We start from the raw sequence: 24,897 nt of genomic DNA on the forward strand, positions 1-24,897 counted from the left end.
CCTCTCAGGTTTTCTTTGCAAGAGTTTTATGTTGTGACTAGATTGAAGTTCAAAGAAGAACCCGACGTAGACTTGAATAACATGAAGAGTGATAAGGGGTTATGGAGCACGGTGCTGAAGGAAAATAGAAAGATCAACTTATTGATTATAAGGGATGAGCTCCTTAAAGTCTGTAACGAGTGGACGTATGTGGACAGGGTGAGGCTAGTGTATCTGTGTATTATACATGGATTCGTCATTGCTAAGGATTTGAGAGTGTTTATCCCTCACGAGTTCATCCGTTTGGTGATGGATTTTGAGAAAATGAAGATGTATCCTTGGGGTCTTCGCGCGTATGATGAGCTGATTGCATCAATATTCAAAGCAAGGGAAGATGTGCATCTGAAGAACAGTTATGTGTTGGATGAATTCTCATATGCGTTTCAGATATGGATTATGGAGGCAATCCCAGACATTGGTTCTATGGTGGGTAAAAAGATCAAAAACAACTTGACAAAAGTGAGATGTAGGAATTGGAAAGGAAGTGAAAAAATATCATATCAAGATATCACCATCCTAGAGTCCAACTTTGATAAGGTAGTTATCTTTCTTATATTAATGTTGAGTTAAATAATCGAACAACTGATGCTTATTGTTTCGTTTGTTCTTCCCAGGGAGAGCTGTTCCCGTTTATATCATCTACTGGGGCTCAGAGACAATTTAAAATGCTGAGTTATTCAGGGAAGATGAGAAGAATGATGTTGCTCTGATCAGTGCCAAACAAGACTGGAAGCAATTCACTTGGGAAGTTGAGACTCTGCCTCCAAATATGGAGTTATCTGACGCAGAATAGGATGTCAAAGTTGAAAATGTCACAGAAACACATGTGGAGGAACCAACTGTTGTTGCAGAGGAACCGACTGTTGTTACAAAAAGGGGTGAGCGTAAGCTAATTGATCCTGGTGCCGAGTCTCGAAAGAAAAAACTTCTTTGTCAACGGGTGGCTGAACATAACAGTATTGTCTCAGGTGATATGAAGTCCTTCATTGAAGGTGTGTTCACTTCTTCTTTCAATTCTTTTAAGGAGCTGCTGCAGAAGGACATACAAGAGCATTTTGACAAGGTCGACAATGAGGTGGCTCAACTGAAGGCAACAATGAGTCAGATTACGGATCCTTCATATGCAGTGGGACGAGACATAGCATCTGAGATTCCCTGTCCTTCTGCAACACTTGGGAAAGAGCAAGAGAAATTATCACAGAGTCCGGATGCTTCAGGAGCAAAGGGAAAAGGCAAAGGCAAGGCAGCTGTGAGTGTGGATCCTCCTTTGCTTCGTCGTAGCCCTCGGCCAGTAAGAACGGTAACCAACACATGAAGCTTTGTATTATGTAGGACGAATCATCTTCGGTTGTATGTATTTTTGTGGTTTGACTATTTTTTAATGTCCTTGTATTGTGCTATGTTGTATATCGGCATGTAATGTATCTTGTTGTTTGCTATGAAGTGAACTGATAACTATGACATGTTGGCTTGACTATTTTTTTTAATGTAATTTTGTCAGTATGTTGATTCTATTTGCTATTAATGTTGTTATGCTTGTTATGTTGACTCTATTTGCTATTAATGTCGTTATGCTTGGCTTTATTAACAGGAACTTCAAACTGATGACGATGACATGTTCGATTTTTTGAAGAATTTGTCACAATCATCGAACTATGTAGATAAGAGGACACAAGAGTCTTTACAAGACACCTTGGAAAACCTTTCTCAAGCATCACTTGTTAAAGATGTTGATCCCTCACAAAAAATCAAGGACGAAGAACCAACAAAATGGGTTACTCCACTGTCTTCATTTAAGCCTCCGGATTGGAAACCACCTACTCTGAAAGATGAGGAATTACTTGAGGACCGGATGCATGACATTGATCATTCACTAGTGTTTGTCCTTGAGGATTCATGGGCCAAAATAATTGAGTGGTCCTCAACTTCCAAGTAAGTTTATATTGTTTCGCAAAACGTTAGAATTGTATCATTTTTAACTGAATTTTACATTGGAGGTAACTGAAAATTGGACCTTCTATGTTAATAAGTGAGTTAGCAGCACGCGTCATGGAACCTACAGAATGGCTTAAGAATCACGTGAGTCTAAATTTGCTTCTTAATATTTTTCAGTGCACTACTTACAATCTCTTTTAAAATTTTCAGGAAATTGATGTTGTGATGTACTTATTCACTGAGAGGACTACTTTGCGACGATGAGAACCAAGTAAAGTAGCATTCATGAGATACATGTTCAGTAATCAAATGAAGACCTCTTTCGAAGAGTTTCGAAAGGACAAGAAAAAATCCAATGTATCAGAACTGCTTCACCGGTACGGCATTGGTGAACTTTCAGCACACGGACGAACATGACTGATGTGGGATCTTGACGTTACACGCATGTATGTGCCTCTAAATATCCGTAAACACTGGATCTCTATGTGTGTTAACTTTGTTTCTCGTTCGATAGAGGTGTTTGACTGTGAGAAATTGAAACACAACAAGGAAGTGGAGCCATTTGCCTTTCTCATCCCTAGAATTGTCAAAGTTGTTCACTCTTCAAAGAGCCGGCAGCAACTCAAGGGCAAACAATATACTGTCAGTTACGTCGCAATGCCCTACTTACTAAACAAGAGTAGCAGTGATTGTGGAGTATATGTTTTGAAGCACACTGAATGTCATTTTCTAGGCTTGGACTTCTCCTTGGTGAATGACAACAACATTCGAGAAGCGCACAAAAAGATAGCTTACGACCTATGGGAAGCTGCCAATGATCATGAGCTTATTTTGAGAATGGCACAATACACTCCTCCAAAAACGATCACAAATCCTCTAGTGGAACTTGATTGAAGTTCTTTCGTTTATGACTTGTTAAGGAAGTATGTTGTTATTGGCTCTCTTATTTTACTCTTGTATTTGATTCTTGTAGTTACTCTTTATTGTTTACTTTATTTGAAACATTTAGTTGCTCGATTTAACTGTTGTGACAATCTTTATCAACCCATAAATATTTCTTAAATGAGTAGTATGCGAAGACAATCCTTATCAACCCCTAAATATTCCCTATCTATACCCTATTTGACACTAAAGTAAGACAAACCATTTGAACCTTTATCTATGCCCTAAATGCCACTAAAGTATGACAAACCATTTGAAACCTTATCTATGCCCTAAATGCCACTAAAGTATGACAAACGATCTCAACCCAATAAATCCACACAAACCTTATAAATCACAAAAAAATCTTAATAATCATGACAAATCTGCGACTCAGTACCTTCTTCCACTATGTTTGAGGCTTGAGTACTCACACACAACTGCGTCAAAGCTTAGTTCTTTACTTATGTAAGAAAATTTCTAACTTGCCGATCACTGGTGATGATAGCAGGTGGTGAGTAGATGTTGGTGATCAAATCGGAAGGTAAATAACTCAGCTCTATATTGACCATGTTTACATCAATTCCAAAGTCTTCACACACCATAACCTTTAGGTTTTCAAAGCTTGAACTTGTGTCCAAAGTAAGTAACCTGCCTTCTTTTTCTTCATCAACAAGAAATCCCCATCCATTGTTCATCGACGATTTCCATAAACCACATGAAGCATATATGTTAATCTTCATATTTTAGAATGTCAAAAGTTTGGAAGAACTAAAAAATAAAGAAGAACTTCCACGTTGAATATCAGAAATCGTAGTATGTTAAAGAAGAAGACTAGATTTTAGGAAAAACAATTAAAAAATAAAATAAAAAATATTTAAATAATTTACTGAATATTTCCTAACCGTTTTTGGCTACATTGTCGGGTTTTGTAATTTTATTAGGTAGAATTTGCATTATATCTGTTTAGAAATTAGAAGGTCTGGTAGAATATTGTACACCACCAGTGTAGACAAGAAGACAATTTGAATAATGCATTTTCTACTTTAGTAGATTAATTAGTTTTTGTAGCGCATCAAATCTACCAGTTATGTAGAGCATAGAGTGAATGAGGATTTTATATTCTTTCCTAGTAGTTGTTAATGTTTTCGGTGTATTATGCATTCTACGACTTGTTGATTATTATGTCTTTGTTATATTATATATTCTAAACATCCGTAGTTGGTAAATCTGATTTTCTAACACCTTTACTCCATTTTTGAAATAACTATTCAAACATTTTTTGAATCTAAATTTATTTTTCTTATATGCAGGTTCTTATCTACATCAAATATACAATTTTTTAGATTTTCTTATATTCTGAAAATTTTAAATGAATTTTTATATACAAAAAGGTATTGAATGTCCAAAAGTGACAAAAATTGATTTTCTTCTAAGGCGATATAATTTTTATATACCTTAGTTTAGTTGTTCTATATTGCCAATTTTCCCACAATTTTATCGCCCTAACACGTAGGTTTATCTAAAACACGATTCTGCAATAATAAATCGCAGTAAGGAAAAAAATGAGACACTTATTATCCGGATATATTACGAGTCACTAGACAAGGCTTAATCTAATATTTATCTCAACTTAGCATATTAGTAGTTGCAAATAAATAAAATACTTGAAAATCAAAGAAAAGAATATAGATGAAATTTGTATAATTGACACCAAAAGATTCGAAATGATATAACATAGAAACGTGGGAAATTGTTATCTACAAGTTATAAGCATCTTATAGTCTCGATTGTGATTGGCATATATATCAATCAATCTCATAATGCACTGAATCCCTATACTTTTATTTATTTTTTATTGGCAGTTTACGTTATATATATATGTGTTCTTATAAGAATATAGTATGATTAAACTAAACGATGATAACAACATAAAATGTTTGTGTATTACCAAAGTATTCATGATTGACGTGTTTTTAGGTAGTTTTTGTTTTTGGGTAACCTTCGGGATTTTCGGCCTACCTAGTCCCAACTGATTAATTTTTTTTTTAATTTGTTTACCACACCCAACTGATTAATTTTTTTTGGATTTGTTTACCGCACCGGTTAAACTCGGTTGCTCGTAATAAAAATTATTCATATCATGCGGATAAATTTAAACAGGTAGATTTTATATTTGGGTGTTAGCAGTTTTCCGCCTTACCACCCGATCACGTTTGTATGATTATTTTTAGATAGTTTTGAATTTTTTTTATTTATTAAAATTATTAATAATTGTGGACATGCTCTTTTACTGTCAGGATATTTGACTACAAGTTTTTTTATCATTATATATTTTAAAATTTGTTTTGTATATATCCACCATACATATCGTATATGAAACTATGAATATATACGAGACAGCTCGTTGATATAAAATGTTGGTGCATGTCCTGTCTTATAAATCTGATCTCTGCGATAATCTTTGTAGCAAAATTTTAACTTAGAAACAAGTTTATATGTAAGAACTTTTGTGACAAAAAAAATGTAAGAACTTAAAAACACATAGGAACTTTCACAAAAACTGGAGGGGGGGGGGGGGAATTACATAGTGAAATTGTGTGTATAATTAATAGAGTCGTTCTTGGGTTCACCCCCTAGGGTGAACCTCTAGGTTCACCAACCAATAGGATTTCATTATTTTAAATTCGATATCTTTTAAAAATGGAAAAATATTCTCAAATTATATTATGTTTTTAAAATTAAAAAGTAAAAAAAGATAATAGTTACAGAAAAAAGAATTAAAAAAAAATATTTTTAATGTTCTCAACAAAACACTAAACCTTAAATCCTAATCCCTAAACCCTAAATCTTAAACCCTAAACCCTTGGATAAACCCTAAACCCTTGGGTAAATCCTAAACCCTTGGGTAAACTCTAAACCCTTGGGTAAACCCTAAACCCTTGGATAAATCCTAAACTCTAAATAAAAAACACTAAAACCCTAAACCCTAAATGCTTGAATGTTTTAGTGTATAGTGATTTTGATTTAAAGTTTAGGATTTATCCTAGAGTTTAGGGTTTATCCAAGGGTTTAGGGTTTAGGATTAAGGGTTTAGGGATTAGAATTTAGGCTTTAGGGTTTAATGTTATGCTGGCGACATAAAATATTTTTTTTTGTAATTATTACTATTTTTTTTTACTTTTTAATTTTAAAAATATAATATAATTTGATAATATTTTGTTTCCTTTTTTAAAAGATATTAAATATAAAATAAAACAATCCTATTGGTTGGTGAACCTAGAGGTTCAACCTAGGGGATGAACCTAAGAATAAGTCTAATTAATATATTAAATTTTAATATAAATTATTTCAAATATATGTATTATATACGAATAACTGATTTCATTGCTTTCTTTTGGCATTATTTCATTTAAACAAAAAATATACTTTATTTCGTTGTCAGAATAAAGTGAGACATCATATATTTTATGGATCACCAAATAGTATCTACTTTTCCCTCTCAATGGAAAGCCACTTTTTCCTTATTTGTTATATTTTTCTCAGATATACATTTTCATGATTTTTTTTTGAAAAATATATACTCATGATTTAACCTATCAGATAAACATTAACACGAATATGTAGATGATATAAAGGTAGTTATATATATATATTATACATTTTTGAAATGAGCCTACATGTTCAATGAACTGGAATATATATTCTTAAGAGTCTAAACATTAAAATTTGTCTGGATGTTAGTTTTATTAAAAATCTGTTTTATCAAGGAGGATTAATCAAATATTATTGCGTCAAACATCAACAAGACAACAATGCAATAATATTCTAGCAGTCAATGTGACGTTAATAACAAACAAAAATTAACTGATGATGGATACCTTCAGCAAACTCTTTTCATGGATACAATATTATCTCCAACGAACAAGTTAATCTTCGTTTCGTTTCAAATTCTCTGATCATATATATTTTCAAAAACAAATAGTAACATTTTCAAAAGAAAAATCGTAACAATGATGTGAGTTGATCATGAATTTAAGATGACCTCAACCCCAGAAAAAGAATGAATCAATGTATGACAAAAAATGCTAAAACTTTTTTTTCCTTTTGACATTTAGGGGTTTCTCTATATTTACACTGCGAAAAGATATCCCATATGTAATAATAATATAGATATACATGTACATATACATTGTTTGTATATGTCAATCATTTTTAGATTAGTGATGATTATCAGATAATCAAACAGACGTGCAGCTTGGAATGCTTCTAGTCCCGACACCTGGATAACGTGCGTTATTCTTATTCACACAAAAGATGTGTTTGAAGTCAGTGTAAGCATATGTTTCGATGTATATATTATATACAAGCATTATTATGTAGTTTAAAGATTCGTTTATACTGGGAAACAAGAGTTTAGAGATTACACCCAAAAAAAGTTATCTCAGTAAAAAAAAGAAGAGTTTCATCTTTAAAAAAAAATATATATATATATATATAATATAATACTCCAGTATACACTAATCTGTATATAAAAAACATATAAATTGAAAGAGAGAGAGAGATGCAGAGGGGAAACAGTAGTGTTGATCACAGAGGGGCAGTTTGATTGGGGGAGGTTGAAGAAGCGTGTGACAGAGAACTTTGGGCTTATGATTGATTAAAATTAAAATTTATTTTATTTTCGCCGCCGCAATTCTAATGGACTCATTCATTTCCTTTACGATAACAATTAAGAATAGTATAACTATAAATAAATATTGGTGGTCGATTTTGATTTTCAGGTTCTCCATCATAATCATATGAACTGATTTTTGTTTGTCTTCACTAATTTTCACAAGGTTTCATTTTAGCCAAATAACTGCACCATGTACAGTATCATATTTCATCTCATATGTATGCGGTATTCTAACAGACTATAGTTATTTTTTCGAAGCTAAAATTTAATTAATTTTAAGGATGATGAATTTGAATCGATGCATGCATACGCGGAAATTTGTACTAGATTCATGCAGTAATCCAAAACTTATTTTAGCAAAAAAAATAGTAATCCAAAACTTATTTTAGCAAAAAAAATAGTAATCCAAAACTTATATCCATAATGTTAGTAGTTGTGTATTAACTTAGATATGTTTCAAAAATACATATGATTAAGGAAAATTAGATGGACATGAATTAAATTAAGGAGTATGAATCAACTTATTCACGGAAAAAGTGTTTAGAAAAGTTGGAAAATGTGAATTAAGAAAACTCATGGTCTATAACAAAGTACCACAAAACATGTTTAAAATTCACGTAAAACAGTTATTTATGAATGATTTCAACAATCTCAAAACATTGTAGCATCAATCAATCGTCTACAAACAATTATCATATGGAAGATGTTTCACTACAAGAAAATAGGCTGTCTCCGACAGAAAAAGACCGTCGGGAATCCGTCGGAAACGGGATTTCCTGAAAAAAAATCTTGATGAACCCCGTTCATTGGATGTATTCTCGTTTGTCTCATAAATAAGTAAAAGTTAAATTTGTATGACTGTTACATATCAATAATTGGCTCATGTTTGTCTAGTGTTCCAACTGTATAAAAAGATAAAACTCATATATATATATCATCACCATCCAGAGAGAGAAATGATACTACGTGGATGGTTCGGGTCCATGCATCAATAGTCCTAAGCATCTACTCCTATATAAAAGTACAAGAGCTAGCCCTAGCTATACAATTCTATACACCACTCTTTATATATCTCTAATATTTATGTATGTATATTTGTGTGTTCCCTTCGCCTAAGCCTATAGCATTTGAAAGCTATAGTAGACCAACCGAAGAGACATAGGTAAAGTAAAAGAAGACATCTAATAAAGTTTTTAAAAAGACAAATAAAAGAGAGATCACTTCTTAAATCTTATTTTAGCTTTTCGAACTTCAACCTCAATGGGACCGCTAAAGAATCTTTTCTTGTTTTAAACTTTTTTCATTTTCTTGATATAGAAATTTACTCAATCTCTCGAGGTCGGGGTTACTTTTATCAATATATACAATGATATATATGTGTATCTCTAAAGCCATTACAATCAATGGGACCAATACATACAGCTATTCCATTCGTATCCCATTAGATTGAAAATTCAATCACTTTAACGTCACCAGTTACACAAAATTCAAAATCATATATATATATATATATATATATATATATATGTCTGTCTCCAAACTCTTGTCACAATAACATGCAATAAGAAATAAGTCTCGACTTTTGAACAAAAAAAAAAAAAAAAAAGAAATAAGTCTCGACCATGAAAATAACATAACTATTTTGCATAACTAATAACTAACAGAATGACACACGAATCTTAAGCACACAAGGAAACACAATAAACTAGTATATAGCTTTATTACAAGATTATGACATAACCGTGTCCAGATCCATCCGAAATATCCCCCACACAAAGAAAAATAATAAACTGGCGACTAAGCGTTACTAAACTAGGTTATCTTATACGACGATCAAGGAGGAAAAAAGAGTCGAAGATCTTGAAATTTAAAGCATATTCCTTAGCTTTAGCAAATAAAGATACCCAATTACGTAAAGTTTGTCCACAGAAAAAACAATGATGAGTAAATTATAAGCTTTTGTTTCACAGAAAATATGAATCTAGAGGTTTCGGATTATTGAATACGTGGACTAACAAGACCTGCCATTGATGCTTCTTCATGACTTCATCTCCAACCAATAGCCTTCTCGGGACACATTGATGTGTGCAGCAGCACCAGAAATGATATCCTCCACACACTTCGAAAGATTCCACGTTGCAAAGTGGGCCTGAGATAAGTAGAGATCAGGCCCAATGATTTGATAATGACAAGACAACAAAGGATGAAGAACGACATAATATACAACAAGAGTTGGCATTAATGATTGGTATAAATGTTGATTCTCGAAAGCTACAAGTCGATGTAGTAAACATTAATGGGCTTGGTTATTTTTTTGTAAAGCTCAATTAAGGCCTGTTATTAAGCCTAAACATCTTAGTCGTATCATGAATGTGTAACTCAGGCATCTATATGTACAGCAAGATCAATCAAGTCAACAAAAATTATGAAGAGACATCTCCACGTTGTGACAAAGACTAGTCTTTGTATTCTGATTTGAGGACCCACACCGAACCGTTGGGATCCTTACGAAGCGTGGCAATCTCCTTCAAAAGACTCTTAAACAACGGTACGTCCTTAGCAGGAACTCTGTCCGAGAAATGGTTGACAATGCTGCTCGTGTCCGTGCTTCCGCCTTTTCGCTGTACAAAGCTGCATATCTGTCGGATCAATACCTCTGGCTGTAACGAACCTACTCTGCTGCTTGAACTCGAAGAAGTCTGTGTCTGCTCAAGGCCAACGCCAATGGCTTGTTCTCTGCTTCCGCGGATTTTGTTGAGAAGCTCTGCGGAAGAGGGTGCTTTGCCTGAAGATAGACCCGCGCTGATACCGTTCTTGACAGCTGATGATTTGTCTGCTGTGGTTAACCGGGAGTTCACAGTTGATCCGAATCTCCTCCGTACAGATGAAGGTGCACCTGCACAGCCAGATCTTCCCGTCCATGTGGGTACTGAGATGCTTTCGCGGCTACGCAGCATCCGCGATTGGCGCAATGCTTCCGCAGCTCTCTGCGCCACTTGAGATGCCTGGTGTTCAAGTCTCATCTTCTCTTCCTCGTCGTTTGCGTTGATGATGGCGTCGTGATTCACAGCACTCTGAATAAAAGATGCAACTAGTCAAGTAGAGTAAACTTTAACTCCGAAGAGGAAAACAATCAACAAACTTACATGTATTCCATGTGCGTCGAAGAGACTCTTCAAGATATTTGTCTCTTCATCCACTGGCTCGCCATTGGTTTCCGCATCTTTCTCTCCTGAGAGTTCTTCTGCTGCATCGTGAGTATCAAGTTGTGTAGTGGAGTCGGTTGTACTTGTATTCTCTGTTTGAGCTCCTATGATGTTTATATCTTCAGCTAGCTGACTGAATATGTTAGAGGTCTCGGTGGAGGCGTTGCTATCACCATCATCATTCAGGATGAAAAGATCTTTCATATCCCTAGCTTTGAAGAATCTTCTCTGTTGTGGATTCTTCAAAATCCTATTGGTGAGAAAATGTTTATATATCTGTCTATGATATACTTTCTCCTCAATTGTCCCCCGTGTGATCAATCTGTAAACAGTAACATCCTTCTTCTGCCCTATACGCCAAGCTCGTTCCCTTGCCTGCATATCATTTGAGGGATTCCAATCCGGGTCAAAGATGATGACTCTATTCGCCCCAGTCAAGTTTGTTCCCAAACCACCCACCTTGGTCGTCAGAACGAAAACAAACACATCATCTGAGTTGTTAAACTCATCAATCAACGCCATCCTCTGTTTCACTGGCGTAAGACCATCCATCCTCCGGTAACTATACTCGTTTGCAACCAAGAAGCTCTCGAGGATGTCAAGCATCTGCTGAGTCTGCGAGAACAGAAGTACACGGTGTCCTTGCTGTTTCCAGACCTTGAGAACTTCCGCAACAACCTTCATCTTCCCGCTGCGTTCTGGATTCCCATAATCTGGGTTCTGGTGAGAGTGTTCTCTCTCAAGTAGATCAGGGTGGTTGCATATCTTACGCATCACATCGATCCCATACAGAGAGTTCTTGTTGCCGTCAAAAATATCTTCTACCTCTGAGCTAGCAAGGAACGCCCTGTAGGTAGAACGCTGCTCCACGGTGAGGCTGCAGAAGAGAACATGTTCAGTCTTTTTTGTGAGGTGTGCGTTCACATCAGCCTTCATTCGGCGGAGGAGGTATGGCATGATCAGATCACGAAGAACAACCGCACATCTGTACATTGTCAAGAATTGTTAGAACACAAACTGTGAACATATTTAAGTGATTCAAAGAAAGACCAGGTAATCAATCACCTGTAGGCTGTTGACACTTGCAAGGGAGACGCATTGGCGTAGCCACCCACAGTTATGGGAACAGAGAACTCAGCCTCAAACACGGGTAGGACTCCCAGTTTTCCCGGGAAAACAAAATCGAACAAGGACCAGAGTTCTGTCAGTTTATTCTGGATCGGTGCCCCAGTCATAATAATTCGATGGACGGTCTGCAACTGTTTGCACACCAAAGTAATTTCAGCATTTGGGTTCCGGATCCGATGGCCTTCGTCAAGTACTGCATAGCCCCACTCAATATTGAGCAGCTTCTCACCATGCAGCCTCAATTGTTCATATGTAGTGATGAGTAGCCCCGAATCAGAGTTTAGAACCCGGTTTATCAAAGAACTCCATTTCTTGGTGTGCTTAGACTTTTGCTCATGATCACCGTCGACTGAAACTTCACTATCATAATCGCTTTCAGAGGCATCGACTCGTCCTTTGCCATTTGAATCTTTTGCCGAGTCATGGAGTATTTCCACGTGAAAATCCGGGTACCATGTCCGTGCTTCTCTTCTCCACTGACGCAAGAGTGTGACAGGACATATGACAATACTCGGTTTGTACATCTTGCTGAAATGCAAGGATCCGAGAAAAGATAAGACCTGTACAGTCTTACCAAGACCCATCTCGTCCCCGATAATGCCACCAGCCTTTTGGCAATGAAGTTCCCAGAGCCACTGCACTCCAACTCTTTGGTAATCAAAAAGTTTAATAAATATGCCTTCAGGAATGTTTAATCCACCTTCAAGCGGTACAGAAGATTTCTCGCTGTCGTCTACCTCATCAAAATCATCTAGCTCTTCTTCCTCACAACTGGACGTGGCCGAGATTCTCCGTCCATCTTCTGCAACATTGCAAAGGAAATCAATATGATAACCATTTTCTTTACACTGACTCAAATGAGGAAAAAGAAGCATATGCTAAATATATCAACTCAGAGCATTGCATATATCACGACCTTATCTTTTCCAAAAGCATTCAATCAAATTACTAGCAACTAAATTCACAGGTTCAACCAGCAATCAGTAAATATGTACATTTAGCTCACAATATCGATAATCAACCATACCATTTTCTTGAAGACTAGAGTCTTCGTTAGAAATCCGCTTTGTCCATTTCCTCTTAGGCAAAGGCCGCTTCTTTTTGCTCTTCCCACCTTTACTTTTCTTTGCATCACTATCCGAAGAATCATTAGTCTTGTAAAGCTTTCTTAGCCTTCTAAAAGGAACAGGCGTCGCTTCAAGCTTTGGCAAGTCCTGTGCATCAAGTAGCTTGGTCGTTGGGCGAGCTTTTGCAGCCAGCGACATTGACTGAACAGCTCTATCAATACTGCTGGAGTCCTCATTATCATCTTCTCCTTCAGGTAGGTTACGCGTGTTAGACGGTCCAGGTTGTTGAAGTCGGCGTTCAAAACCCTCGAGCTTGTGAAAAGGAGTTAAAATTCCTTTTCTAACCAATTCATCTCTTTCCTAGACACAACCAGCTTTAAATTAGTCACTATATCTTAACAGTAATCAGGTGAAATAGATCAAAACCTTTATCTACACGTACCGTTTCAACAAAACCAGCAGAAGCAGCATCGAAAACGGCGTCAAAATCCGTATCCTCATGAAACGACACCACTTTCACCTTCTTCCCTTCTCTCTTGCTTGGTTTCCGAACCTCTTTCAACTTCCTCTTACGACTACTAGGCTCTCCCTTCACCAAATCTCGCAGTATATCACCACGATCAGCACCACCAGAAGTGCCCCCCTGACCATGTAAACCAGAGAGTTCCTTTTCAAGCTCATTTTTCCTCTTCCTAAGGCTTCTAAGACGGTCTTTAGCAAGAGCATTCTGAAGTACAGAACCACTCTGCAACCCATCCTCCTCCTCCGCTTGCTCAACAGTAGATGCAACAGCGTCTATCTCAAACTTCACAGCTCTCAGTTTATTCAAAATCTCGCTCTGGCTTGATGGAAGTAGATTGCTTCCTTCCAACCGCTCCTCCACACTCTCATCGTTATCAAGCTTCTTTGTAGCCTAACAAAGATAAATGCTATAAGATATAGATTCAAGAGTTTCATAAATCACAGAGGTAAGACGCAGTACCTCATCGAGTATCGTCTGTTCGATATCTGCAGGATTAGCAGATGTCACCCCTAAGCTACTCAAAAACATATCCTCGTCTTCCTCCATTGAATCACCTTCTCAGCTATAAAACTATTTATCGCATTTGTATTCCTCCTCCTTGTTGCATCATCAACTGAATACACATAGAGCCTTCTCTCGCAATCAATCCCATGAAATAATCAATCATAACAAAAAAATTCCCGGAAATTCAGAAACAACTAACCCAGATTCCGGGAAATTTTCCAAAGAAAATCGTGAGAATTGTAAGGGTTCGATCTTCCTTCGTCGGTCAAAAAAGGAGCTCACGCAACCTTTCTCTCGCCCGGCCGCGTGATAATAAACTGATAAGTAGTCAAACCGATCACCGTCTTTGTGATAATCTAGCAAAAGCCCACATAAGCCCATTTTTGAAGCCCATAACCAAAGGTTTTAATAAACTACGTCCTTACTTCGCACGTGTTTTCTGAAAATTTATAAATATGAACTATTCGGGCCAGGCCCAGTGAGAAGGTTTTAGGCCCATATCTTTCTCTCTCTCATGATTACTGGGTCAATGTCTTTCGTTGCAGAAATCGATTGGCGTCGTCCACCTTTGATTTTGGGAATGTGACAAATCTCAAACATGGGGATGTAGTTTTTGTCGATTTTTTTTTCTGATGAACTTCTGTCTGATTTATTACATCTTCCGGCGATTCAACTCTTCTTCCACGGCATTGGATGGTTCCTTTCCCTGACGCAGGAGAGAAAGGTGAGATTGTGTTTGGTTGACTTGTTTTCGATCTCAGATGGATGTTTTATGCAGCAAGTGTTAGGGGGCATAGATATAGAGACCTTACAGAATTTTGAAACAGGTGTTTAGGGTTCTTGTCTGAATGGACTTGAAAATGGATAATGTAATCGGTGGCAAGTTTAAGCTTGGTCGGAAGATCGGCGGTGGCTCTTTTGGAGAGCTTTTTCTTGGTAAAAAGATTGCTTTTTTGTATTAATCTGTTGCAGCCTCTATTCAATTTCTTGATTACGTTTTTTTTTATTTAAATCTGATTTATTGGAAATGTTTTGCAGGAGTAAGTGTGCAAACCGGAGAAGAAGTCGCTGTTAAGCTGGTATGATTCGAATCTACCTCCTTTATTCATCATTTGATTTAAGATCTCTTTGTTCTTCCTAATCTTCATGATCTTTCTCTGTGATTCTTAGTTTGAAATTGAATCTTTTTATTACTATTTTTGTGGAAACTTTTGAAGGAGCCTGCGAAAACTAAGCATCCACAACTTCATTATGAGTCCAAGATTTACATGCTTCTACAAGGAGGAAGTAAGTTTACATCTCTGACTTGATGATAAACATGATTGAACCGAGCTCATCTAAATTTTGTTTTTATGTGGTGAAGCTGGCATCCCCAGCCTCAAGTGGTTTGGGGTTCAGGGAGACTACAATGCGATGGTCATTGATCTGCTTGGTCCGAGTTTGGAAGACTTGTTTAACTATTGTAATAGGAAGCTCACTTTGAAGGCTGTTTTGATGCTTGCGGATCAACTGGTAAGATCACTTTGTTGAGGATGAAGAAATAGTGTTAGAAGTTTGGAGTTCCAACTAAAATTTTTGTTGAACATAATTGTAGATTAGCAGAGTTGAGTATATGCATTCAAGGGGATTTCTACACCGAGACATAAAACCAGACAATTTCTTGATGGGACTTGGTCGCAAAGCAAACCAGGTTGCTTTTTCTTTCTATTTTGGTGGGTTGTTACCCACTAAGTTATGTTAGATTCCATCTTTTCTCTCTCTTGGTTACTGTTGCTATGAGTTTCTACTTTTTGCTTTTTTCTTTTTCAACTAAATCATAATATGTATGTAGGTCTATGTCATTGATTTTGGACTTGCAAAGAAGTATAGGGATCTCCAAACACATAGACACATCCCTTACAGGTGATTTTATGGAGAGCTTTCATGTGCTTGTCCGTATATTTCTTACTTGAATACTTACAGATACTCAATGACAGAGAAAACAAGAACCTTACCGGCACAGCTCGGTATGCTAGCGTCAACACTCACCTTGGTGTTGGTAAGCAAACTCATACAACCACTTGAGCATCTACTTCAAAGCTGTGTATACCATGTTTTCATACGTTTGCTTGGTTGCATATTTTTGGCAGAACAAAGTCGAAGGGATGATCTGGAGTCTCTTGGTTATGTGCTCATGTATTTCCTGAGAGGAAGGTTGTGCATTCAGATCCTTTTTTTGTCTGAGTAAATCTCTACACTTGCTTGTTCTGGACCTTCTGGTCTGATTTTTTCTGTGGTCAGTCTCCCATGGCAGGGACTAAAGGCTGGCACAAAGAAACAGAAGTATGACAGAATCAGCGAGAAGAAAGTTTCAACTCCTATAGAGGTATGGTGGAAACATAACACGGCTTATATACCCTTCATTGGAGTTAGATCACAAGTTAATTGTTTGTTCTTGGAACAGGTTTTGTGCAAATCCTATCCACAAGAATTCGTATCATACTTTCAATACTGCAGGTCCTTGCGATTCGAAGACAAACCAGACTACTCGTATCTAAAGAGGTTGTTCCGAGATTTGTTTATCCGCGAAGGTTTGTCTTTACAGATACTAAACTTTGCTTCTTTTGATATAAAAGTAACGTAGCTTTGTTATTTTAACTCTTATGAGAACAAAATTGATTCACAGGTTATCAGTTTGACTATGTATTTGACTGGACTGCACTGAAACACCCTCAGAGTAGTTCTAGCTCCCGGTCCAGCTCTCACGGAAGGGTGAGTACACTTGTCGTTAAAGTTCTTTCTTTATACACTTTGATCCTCACTACTCTTTTTTCCTTCAGCATCGTACCGGTAAACCAGTTGTGGCTGCGGGACCATCTGCTGAGAAACCTGAAAGGATCTCAGGTAATCATTTTTCCTTTTTAAGAGTTAGAAACATGTCTACCAAGTTGTCTGATCTTATCTATTTGCTTACAGTTGGGAGGGAGATCCGCGACAGATTCTCTGGTGCAGTTGAAGCATTCGCGAGAAGAAACGCTACAGGAGCCACTCCCCATCAAAACCAGACCAAGCATCGAACTCTTGACGATGTTCCTCCACCAATGAAACCTGCTGTGGTAACATATATATATACATAATCACCAATGAAGGCATCAAACTCATGATGGTGTGTAGTAGATTAGTTGTTCTTGTTACTGAGATATGTTTTGTGTTTTGGGATCAGAATATGGTATCTGAGAAAGGAAGAAACACTTCCAGATACGGAAGTGCTTCAAGGAGAGCGGTGGCCTCAGGGAGTAGACCAAGCTCTTCAGGTGAACAAGGGGACAGCCGCGGCTCAAGCCGTGTGGCCTCTAGTGGAGGTGGTGTTCGACCATCTGTTTTCCAGAGAGCTCAAGCGGCAGCTGGTGTGAGTGGATATGAGTCGAAGACAGCCTCTGCCTTTAACCGCAACAGAGTGGCTGCTTCTAGGACTGCACGTGATGATGCTCTCAGAAGCTTTGAGCTTCTTTCGATCCGCAAATGAGAAAGAAGTAAGAAACAAAACGAAAGTTACTATAAATCATCTCCTTTTCTGTAAATTGGATTCTTCTTTACATGTGTGTTGTTGTTTGGTCCTCACGTTTCCACGAAACTCCCATTTTTTTCATGTATTATGAATGTAACGTTTCTCTGGATTTTTGTATTAAATTGTTACGCTCTTGTACTGTAATCACGACAAGTTGTTACTCGTATATCTTGATTTTTTTTGTGTTTGTTTCTTAACTAACTAAAAAGTTATTAACCCAAATGAAAAGGAATATTTAAAAATATATTGACAAATACTTTCATTTGATTAAAAAAATAAAAGTACATATCATTTAGACCTAACTCTGTTATCGGCTGCTATGAGCATCATTAACTCTAGCACCTCATTTGGGGTGCTTAATTATTATTATTTTTTTGAAGTTTTTTCTGATTAAAAAAGAAATTAAAAAAATAAAAACAAAACAATTGCGGACCGCCACGTATCAATGGGACTTGCGAATAGTGCAAATAACAGGCGCTTGTGATGCTTAATTAAACATTCCTCTTTTTTCTTCTTCTTCTCTTTCTTTTTTTTTATTAGAAAAAAGTCTAAACAGCAAGCACTCTTGGTTAATGGTGCTCTAATGATAAACAATTATTGTGTAATGTTTTGGATAACTACGTATTTTTGGACATTGTTGTTAGCCCAAAATTTATTATGGGTTTTAATACTAGCGACCCGTCTGTAAATTTGTGCCAGACTTGTTAGTTGCATATCTTTTTCTCTTTTTGTACATTTATGTGAGAAAAAGTAACAAACAAAATCAATAATTTTTTACCAAAAAAAAAAACAAAATCAATAATTTTTATAACGTATGGAAAATTTCAGATGCACACTTTAATCATTTTATTAGAAAGATATATGATCAGATTTTGTTGGTTTTTTTTTCCCCAAACAGATAAATATTTACAGAATTAGATAATTATGTCAAATATATTCCAGGGATTCTCACAAGTTACAGTTATTTTAGTGGAAATGAAATCTCCAACAGTGACCTAGTCTTTAGGACTAGCAAATGATTTGCATGAAAGAAAACTTTATAAAATCTAGAGAAAATTACCAAAACAAAACAATAAAATAGCATGGTTGTCCCTTTGGTATAAAACCATTTTTGTCTATTTTGTCTCTTTTTTACCCTTTCCATTTCTGAAATCATTTTGCTTTTATTATAATACCATCATTAAGTTGTCATTTTAGTCTTTTTTTATAATACCAAAACTAACCCTTGATTAATTAAATTAAATTAAATACATTAAACACAATTTAAAATCTTAACTGGACTTTAAAAAGTTTAGTAAAAAGGAAAACAATGTTTTAATTTTTTTTATTAGAAAGTTTAATAAAACATAAAAGTTCACAAACGTTTTAAATTTATTATTAAAACAAAACTATGTAAAACGTTTTTTATAATGTTTATTTAATGTTTTATTAAAAACTTTCTTATATGTTTTATTTTTATTTTTATAAAATTTATTTTTATTAAAGTTTATTAAAGACGTTTTACAAAGTTTTATTTTTATTTTTCCAAACATTTTTAAAAAGTTAAAATTAAAAAAAATATTAAAAGGTTTAACAAAAAAGAAAGAAGATTTTTTTTAAAAAAAAAGTTTAATAAAAAGGAAAAAACGTTTTTGACAAGGTAAATCAACCTATACACATTTTTAAGAAAGTTAGAATATTTTTAGAATATTTTTGAAATTTCCTTAATTTTCTCAAAAAACATGTTTTCTTATCCGTAAAATACACCTTCTACACTGTGTAGAACAATGACAAAAGTTCAGAATGCAAGTTCTACCTCATGTAGACGTACGAGTAGTGTTTAGATTTCGCATTCCGAGAATTTTAGAATATTTCATAAAAGTAGAAACTGCGTTATGGAGAAAAGTAGATATTTTTACAATTAGTAGAATTAGCATTCTCCATATTTAGATTTTTAACTAAAGGTAGATTGTTCATTCTAAAAAAGTAGATGAACTTGTATAATCTAAAATTCGTTTTCTACTAACCAATTTTCTGAAGAAGATAAATTCTACTTTTAGTAGAAAATATTTTAAATTTTTTATTTATTAATTTTTTCAACTAAACAAAAATACTATTTTATGTATATGTGTGTTTTATTAATTGTTTATATTTTAATAGTTTTTTTGATTCTTGAAACTATTTATTTCATTAAGTTTCAGAAATGTAAAGGGTAAAAGATAGATAAAATGGACAAAAATGGTTTTATATCAAAGAGACTAGGGGTGTGCACTTTATCCGATACTCAAAGTCACACCTGAACCCGATCCGAAAAACCCGAACCGAAATCCGAACCGAAGTAGAAATACCCGAACGGGTATTAAGTTAGGAGAGATTGGATATCAGAACCCGAACGGGTAATATCCGAACCCGAATGAAAATCTGAAGATAACCGACAATATATATACTTACCCTTATATTTCTAGTTTACATCTCTCATTTTTTATTAAATATTTATATTGATGTTACACATAGTTTAAAATCATAAGTATATATATAATTATGGAAAAAATGATGTGATATTCATTTAAAATGCATGTCAAACTTTTTGTTTTATGTATTAACAAAAATTACATTCAAAGTTTAAAAACAATCCCCAAATTAATATATATTTGTTTTTGAAATATTATCTCCAAACCTATTAATCATTTGATCTATAAAAATAAAAAATCAGTTAAGTGAAATCTATATTTTTAAATAAAAGAAACTTAAAAAATGAAAAAAATTATTTTCTTTTTCTTTTAAAAGCTAAATATCCGAACCCGATTCAAAATAACCGAACCTGAATTAAAAATATCTAAACCCGACCCGAAGTATAGAAATACCCGAACGGGTTTTTATCCCTATATCGAAATATCCAAAAATACGAAATACCCGATCTGAACCCAAACGGATATCGGAACACCCATCCTTAAAAAAGATAACCATGCTATTTTTTGGTTCTGTTTAAGCAAGTTTCCCTATTTTATTTGGGAATGGTTGATGTGTTGCTCAAAAAAAAAGGGAATGGTTGATGTATTCTTGGGGACACCAAAACATTTAATATCAATCTATACTATAATACAAACGCATTTAATGTCTTTCCTGACTTTCTTCTCATCTCAGCTAAGCACTGTCCATTGACTTAGAGATTATGTAAACAGTAAACTTATCCTAATTAAGTAATACACGACGCAAAAAATGTGTAAAAAGAGAATAAATCTACAAAGAAATAGAACAAAATAAAAGGATTAAATGGAAATAATCTTTACTTTTGGGAGTTATTTATTATTTTTTTGGTGTGTTCACTACTTTTGGGAGTTACATAAGCACAGAAAGAGAGATAAAAAAAGGACTTTGGAGAAGTGGTATTTTATTCACAAGAGTTTTTCTGAGAAAGTCAAGTCGGTACACAAAGACAAAGATAAATCTTACATGACATATGATTAAGTCTTGTATCACATTCTTATTTGAAGCGTGGACCCCACAAAAGAAGGTAAGACTCCGTGATCTTCTGTTCTAAAACGACAGTATCAAGACTTGGGTGATTCTTCAAGCTGAAGGATAAATAAAAATCCTAATTCAATCATTCACTTCCTTAGCTCTCTATAAAGTTCTCGATAAGTGGAAGAAGAAGAAGAAGAAGAATTAACATGGAAGAAGATAGAAGAAGCAGAGGGCATCCTCTGTTGAGATCGAAGAAGAGACAAGGAGAAGGAGGCTATAGCCATGGCTTCTCAATATCTCAGATTCAAACTCTCTCCTTCATCTGTCAAACTCTCCTCCCTCCTCCTCCTCCGGAGACCACGGCAGAGCAAAACGCTGTTGATTCCTTCAACGTAGCCTCCGGTTCTCAACCACCTTTCACCGATGAGGTTCCCTCTCTCTCTCTCACTTTATCCTCTGTTTCCTAGTGTTGACTTTTCTTAAATCAATATCCTGCTGTGGCAAATAGCTTTATAGATTATTTTTAGTATCAGCTTTGGTCGGTCTTGTTCTTATCTTCTTACCTCAGTACTATTGCTATTCAAGAAATCGCTAGTCGGTAATTAGATGTTTTATAGAGTATTGTCTTACTGATCATTGTCTCTAGGTAGCGGAGATGATAGTGAAGAATGGGAGATCAGAAGCAGTGAAGGTTCTGAGAATCATATTGACCATCTTATCATATAGATTTGGAACTTTATTTCTTTGTGGCTCCCTCTGTCTAGCTAAGGACTGGCCTTTTGTCCATAAATTCTCTGACCTTCCACTGGACAAAAGAGAAGAGATCCTGAGGATGTGGTCTAGACAGAGTGGTCTCTTCCTTCCTCTTCGAATCACTTTCTTCCTTGCAAAATTCTACACTCTCTTCTCCTTCTTCTCCCAGGTAACACCTCAAATGATTACTAGTTATAGTAAGCTGTTTGTTTGTTAAATATCAAAAAACATTTTTTGTTTATTTGTTTTGTTCACAGAGAGATCAGAATATGAAGAACCCTGCGTTAGAAGCAATAGGGTACTCCATCGACACAACAGAGATGCGCAAAGATGACGAGGCGCCAAGACCTCTAGAGAAAGGGATCATTGAGACAAAAAACGAGAGTGACGTCACCATCAGACAATCTCTAACTCAAAAAGGTGTTCACGTCGCTAGAGACGATAATGACAATATCCACCGGATCAGATGCGATGTGGTTATCGTAGGGTCAGGAAGCGGAGGAGGTGTTGCAGCTGCGAACCTAGCGAAAGCAGGATTAAAAGTGTTGGTTCTCGAGAAGGGAAACTACTTCACATCTCGAGACTACTCGGGTTTAGAAGGTCCCTCTATGCTCGAGCTATACGAAAAAGGCGCGCTTATGACGACGGTCGACGGGAAGTTCATGGTCTTGGCTGGTTCAACCGTTGGAGGAGGTACAGCTGTTAACTGGTCGGCTTCTATAAGAACACCGGACCATGTTTTGAAAGAATGGTCCGAAGAGAGTAAGATCGAGTTTTTCGGGAGCCAGGAGTATCAGCTAGCGATGGATGAAGTTGTTAGAAGACTCGGTGTCACGGAGAGATGCGTGAAGGAGGGGTTACAGAACCAGGTTCTGAGAGAAGGGTGCGAGAGACTAGGGTTGAAGGTAGTTTCTGTTCCGAGAAACTCACCGGAGGATCATTACTGCGGTTCTTGCGGGTATGGTTGTAGAGAAGGAGGCAAGAACGGGACGGACAAGACTTGGCTTGTTGATGCTGTGGAGAACGGTGCGGTGATCTTGACAGGTGTCAAAGCTGAGAGGTTTGTTTTCACAGACAATGAGGGGAAGAAGAAGAAGAAACGATGTGTGGGAGTGATAGCGAGTTCAGTTGGAGGAAAGATTGAGAAGAAGGTTATGATTGAAGCTAGAGTAACGGTTTCATCAGCTGGTTCGTTGTTGACACCACCTTTGATGCGTTCAAGTGGGCTAGAGAACAGGAACATAGGGAGGAACCTAAAGCTGCACCCGGTTCTCATGACATGGGGGTACTTCCCGGAGAAAGGTTCTGAGTTCTCTGGGAAAATGTACGAGGGAGGGATTATAACATCGGTTCATCATGTGCATGATGCTGAATCTGGCTGCAGAGCGATACTGGAGACTCCACTAGCGGGACCAGCTTCATACGCGGGGCTGAGCCCGTGGGTTTCTGGAGCTGACCTTAAGGAGCGGATGATGAAGTACGGAAGGACATCTCATTTGTTTGCTCTGGTTAGGGACTATGGATCAGGTGAGGTTTTGAAGGAAAACGAGGTTACGTACAGGACAAGCAAGAAAGATAGGGAGAATTTGAGAGTGGGGCTTAGACAGGCTTTGAGGGTTTTGGTTGCAGCAGGTGCAGTTGAAGTCGGAACATATAGGTACGTCACTCAACCTAAACATAGTCGGATGAAACATTCGTCTTGGCCCCAAATTTTTTAAAAATATTATAGATAAGTTGCATGGTCCTTAAATTATTGAAAATGATTTTATTAGACTAGCCTACAAAAATTTATGGTCCCTAAAGATTTGTAAGTAGTAACTCTTTTAAGTCATATCACTATTGGATTATGCAGGAGTGATGGACAGAGGATAAAGTGTGAAGGAATGACAAGAGAAGCCATGGAAGAGTTTCTAGATGGGGTTGATGCGGTTGGTGGAGTTAGCACAAAGGGTGAGTACTGGACGACATACTTCTCGGCTCACCAGATGGGTAGTTGCCGGATGGGACGTACGGCTGAGGAAGGTGCGGTGGATGAGAAGGGTGAGAGCTGGGAAGCAGAGGGGCTGTTTGTTTGTGATGGAAGTGTGTTGCCGTCAGCTGTTGGAGTGAATCCAATGATCACTATTCAGTCTACTGCTTACTGCATCTCCACAAGAATAGTTGCATCACTGACAGAAGGCAAGAACTGAAACTGTCTCATGTTCCTGAAAGATTTTAGATTCATACTGAATAAGTGAGTGTTCCTTGCGAGAAAAGATTCCGGTGTTATATACGTTTCTGCAATGGTACTAGTTCCAAATCTTGAAGAATTTCAAAATTATTAATGACAAATTTGAAATCCATAAGAACTCTTCATCATTAATGATGACAAGAAAGAATAATATGAACATATAAAAACACTAGAGGAAAATGTAAACTTAACATTTGTTCTTTCCTTTGTTGTCAAATGTAAATTTATAATTTTCGGAAGAATATCTAGCTACAGTTTACTTTAATGAAACTGTAAAATATTTTATTTTCCTTAATTTGTATGATGTATCTTTTTTTTTCCCTTTTGATGTATGATGTATCTTTCTATATATATATATATATATTAGTTTTAGACGAAGAAGACGAATTATAAAAGAAGTTTTGTTTTGTCTGTTGAAGGCATTCATTAATCAAAACTTGAACATAACTTTTGTTTTGTAAGGAAGAAGACTAGACCCTGATCCGCACAGCGCGGATATGAATTTTTGGTTTTTGATTATTTATTTAACTAAATGATGTATTTGTAATATTTGATGTATTATATTCACTAAATAAATATTTTTTTTTTGGAATCTTAAACCATCTATTTATGAAGAATATTCGATATCATATAAAAATAGAACAAACAGACGTAATTAGAGAATTGTAGACGATATAGAAAAATAATGGTTATTAATGTAAAATATGAAAAAATATTATATTATGATTTAGTATAGCATAAAAGATTATAAATTACTAAATTAGTTATACATGTTTAAAGAAAATACAATGATTTTTAAATTTCTATAAAAAATTTAGCATATAAAAAAGGGCGATGAATTAGTCATCAAATTGTAAATAATTTTATAATTTTATTAATAATAAATTATTTATAATCTCTGTTTTTCGTCAAGATAATTATT

General features: G+C 35.8%; 3 protein-coding genes and 1 long non-coding RNA gene across 9 annotated transcripts; 2 read left to right on the forward strand and 2 right to left on the reverse strand.

Annotated features, from left to right (window-relative positions):
- Positions 1-9,792: 9,792 nt before the first annotated feature.
- Positions 9,793-14,342, reverse strand: LOC103861842 (protein CHROMATIN REMODELING 8). Of its 4 annotated transcripts, none has more exons than XM_033287610.1 (7): positions 14,201-14,342; positions 13,957-14,110; positions 13,417-13,887; positions 12,935-13,334; positions 11,845-12,706; positions 10,720-11,764; positions 9,806-10,647 (listed from the first exon to the last, which is right to left on the reverse strand). In XM_033287610.1, the coding sequence occupies exons 2-7, from the start codon at positions 14,041-14,043 to the stop codon at positions 10,030-10,032; spliced, it is 3,483 nt and encodes a 1,160-aa protein (XP_033143501.1). In that variant the 5' UTR covers positions 14,044-14,110; positions 14,201-14,342; the 3' UTR covers positions 9,806-10,029. The 4 variants fall into 4 exon arrangements, with proteins under 4 accessions (XP_033143502.1, XP_033143501.1, XP_009137797.1 ...); XM_009139549.3 differs by having other exon boundaries at positions 11,845-12,709; positions 14,201-14,341; XM_009139550.3 differs by having other exon boundaries at positions 11,845-12,709; positions 13,957-14,127; positions 14,201-14,300.
- A 178-nt stretch (positions 14,343-14,520) lies between these two features.
- LOC103861843 (casein kinase 1-like protein 6) lies at positions 14,521-17,736 on the forward strand. 3 transcript variants are annotated; one of them, XM_009139551.3, is made up of 15 exons: positions 14,521-14,725; positions 14,829-14,937; positions 15,040-15,080; positions 15,219-15,288; positions 15,365-15,513; positions 15,596-15,691; positions 15,833-15,903; positions 15,978-16,039; positions 16,131-16,194; positions 16,282-16,366; positions 16,445-16,571; positions 16,667-16,752; positions 16,821-16,884; positions 16,957-17,096; positions 17,204-17,736. In XM_009139551.3, exons 2-15 carry the CDS (start codon positions 14,850-14,852, stop codon positions 17,504-17,506), a joined length of 1,446 nt encoding a protein of 481 aa, XP_009137799.1. In that variant the 5' UTR covers positions 14,521-14,725; positions 14,829-14,849; the 3' UTR covers positions 17,507-17,736. The 3 variants fall into 3 exon arrangements, with proteins under 3 accessions (XP_009137799.1, XP_033143505.1, XP_018513240.1); XM_033287614.1 differs by having other exon boundaries at positions 14,523-14,725; positions 14,816-14,937; positions 17,204-17,506; XM_018657724.2 differs by having other exon boundaries at positions 14,548-14,725; positions 14,837-14,937; positions 17,204-17,506.
- LOC117132744 lies at positions 17,351-20,705 on the reverse strand. Its single transcript, XR_004456268.1, has 2 exons — positions 20,205-20,705; positions 17,351-17,535 (listed from the first exon to the last, which is right to left on the reverse strand). It is a non-coding gene; the product is annotated as an uncharacterized LOC117132744 (long non-coding RNA).
- A 253-nt stretch (positions 20,706-20,958) lies between these two features.
- LOC103861844 (long-chain-alcohol oxidase FAO4B) lies at positions 20,959-24,262 on the forward strand. The gene is made up of 4 exons (XM_009139552.3): positions 20,959-21,420; positions 21,639-21,914; positions 22,003-23,402; positions 23,598-24,262. Exons 1-4 carry the CDS (start codon positions 21,199-21,201, stop codon positions 23,932-23,934), a joined length of 2,235 nt encoding a protein of 744 aa, XP_009137800.1. The 5' UTR covers positions 20,959-21,198; the 3' UTR covers positions 23,935-24,262.
- The last annotated feature ends 635 nt before the right edge of the window (positions 24,263-24,897 follow it).

Source organism: Brassica rapa, chromosome A03 (genome assembly GCF_000309985.2).
Source record: "Brassica rapa cultivar Chiifu-401-42 chromosome A03, CAAS_Brap_v3.01, whole genome shotgun sequence".
NCBI classification, from domain to species: domain Eukaryota; kingdom Viridiplantae; phylum Streptophyta; class Magnoliopsida; order Brassicales; family Brassicaceae; genus Brassica; species Brassica rapa.

Coding starts and splice junctions, on each gene's coding strand:
- LOC103861842 (XM_009139549.3), bottom strand. CDS start 14,043: ATGGAGGAAGACGAGGATATGTTTTTGAGTAGCTTAGGGGTGACATCT. Junction 12,710..12,934: donor CTCTAGTCTTCAAGAAAATG/GTATGGTTGATT, acceptor GCAATGTTGCAG/AAGATGGACGGAGAATCTCG. Junction 11,765..11,844: donor CAAGTGTCAACAGCCTACAG/GTGATTGATTAC, acceptor GACAATGTACAG/ATGTGCGGTTGTTCTTCGTG.
- LOC103861843 (XM_009139551.3), top strand. CDS start 14,850: ATGGACTTGAAAATGGATAATGTAATCGGTGGCAAGTTTAAGCTTGGT. Junction 16,195..16,281: donor ATGTATTTCCTGAGAGGAAG/GTTGTGCATTCA, acceptor TTCTGTGGTCAG/TCTCCCATGGCAGGGACTAA. Junction 16,367..16,444: donor AAGTTTCAACTCCTATAGAG/GTATGGTGGAAA, acceptor TTCTTGGAACAG/GTTTTGTGCAAATCCTATCC.
- LOC103861844 (XM_009139552.3), top strand. CDS start 21,199: ATGGAAGAAGATAGAAGAAGCAGAGGGCATCCTCTGTTGAGATCGAAG. Junction 21,421..21,638: donor AACCACCTTTCACCGATGAG/GTTCCCTCTCTC, acceptor CATTGTCTCTAG/GTAGCGGAGATGATAGTGAA. Junction 21,915..22,002: donor TCTTCTCCTTCTTCTCCCAG/GTAACACCTCAA, acceptor TTTTGTTCACAG/AGAGATCAGAATATGAAGAA.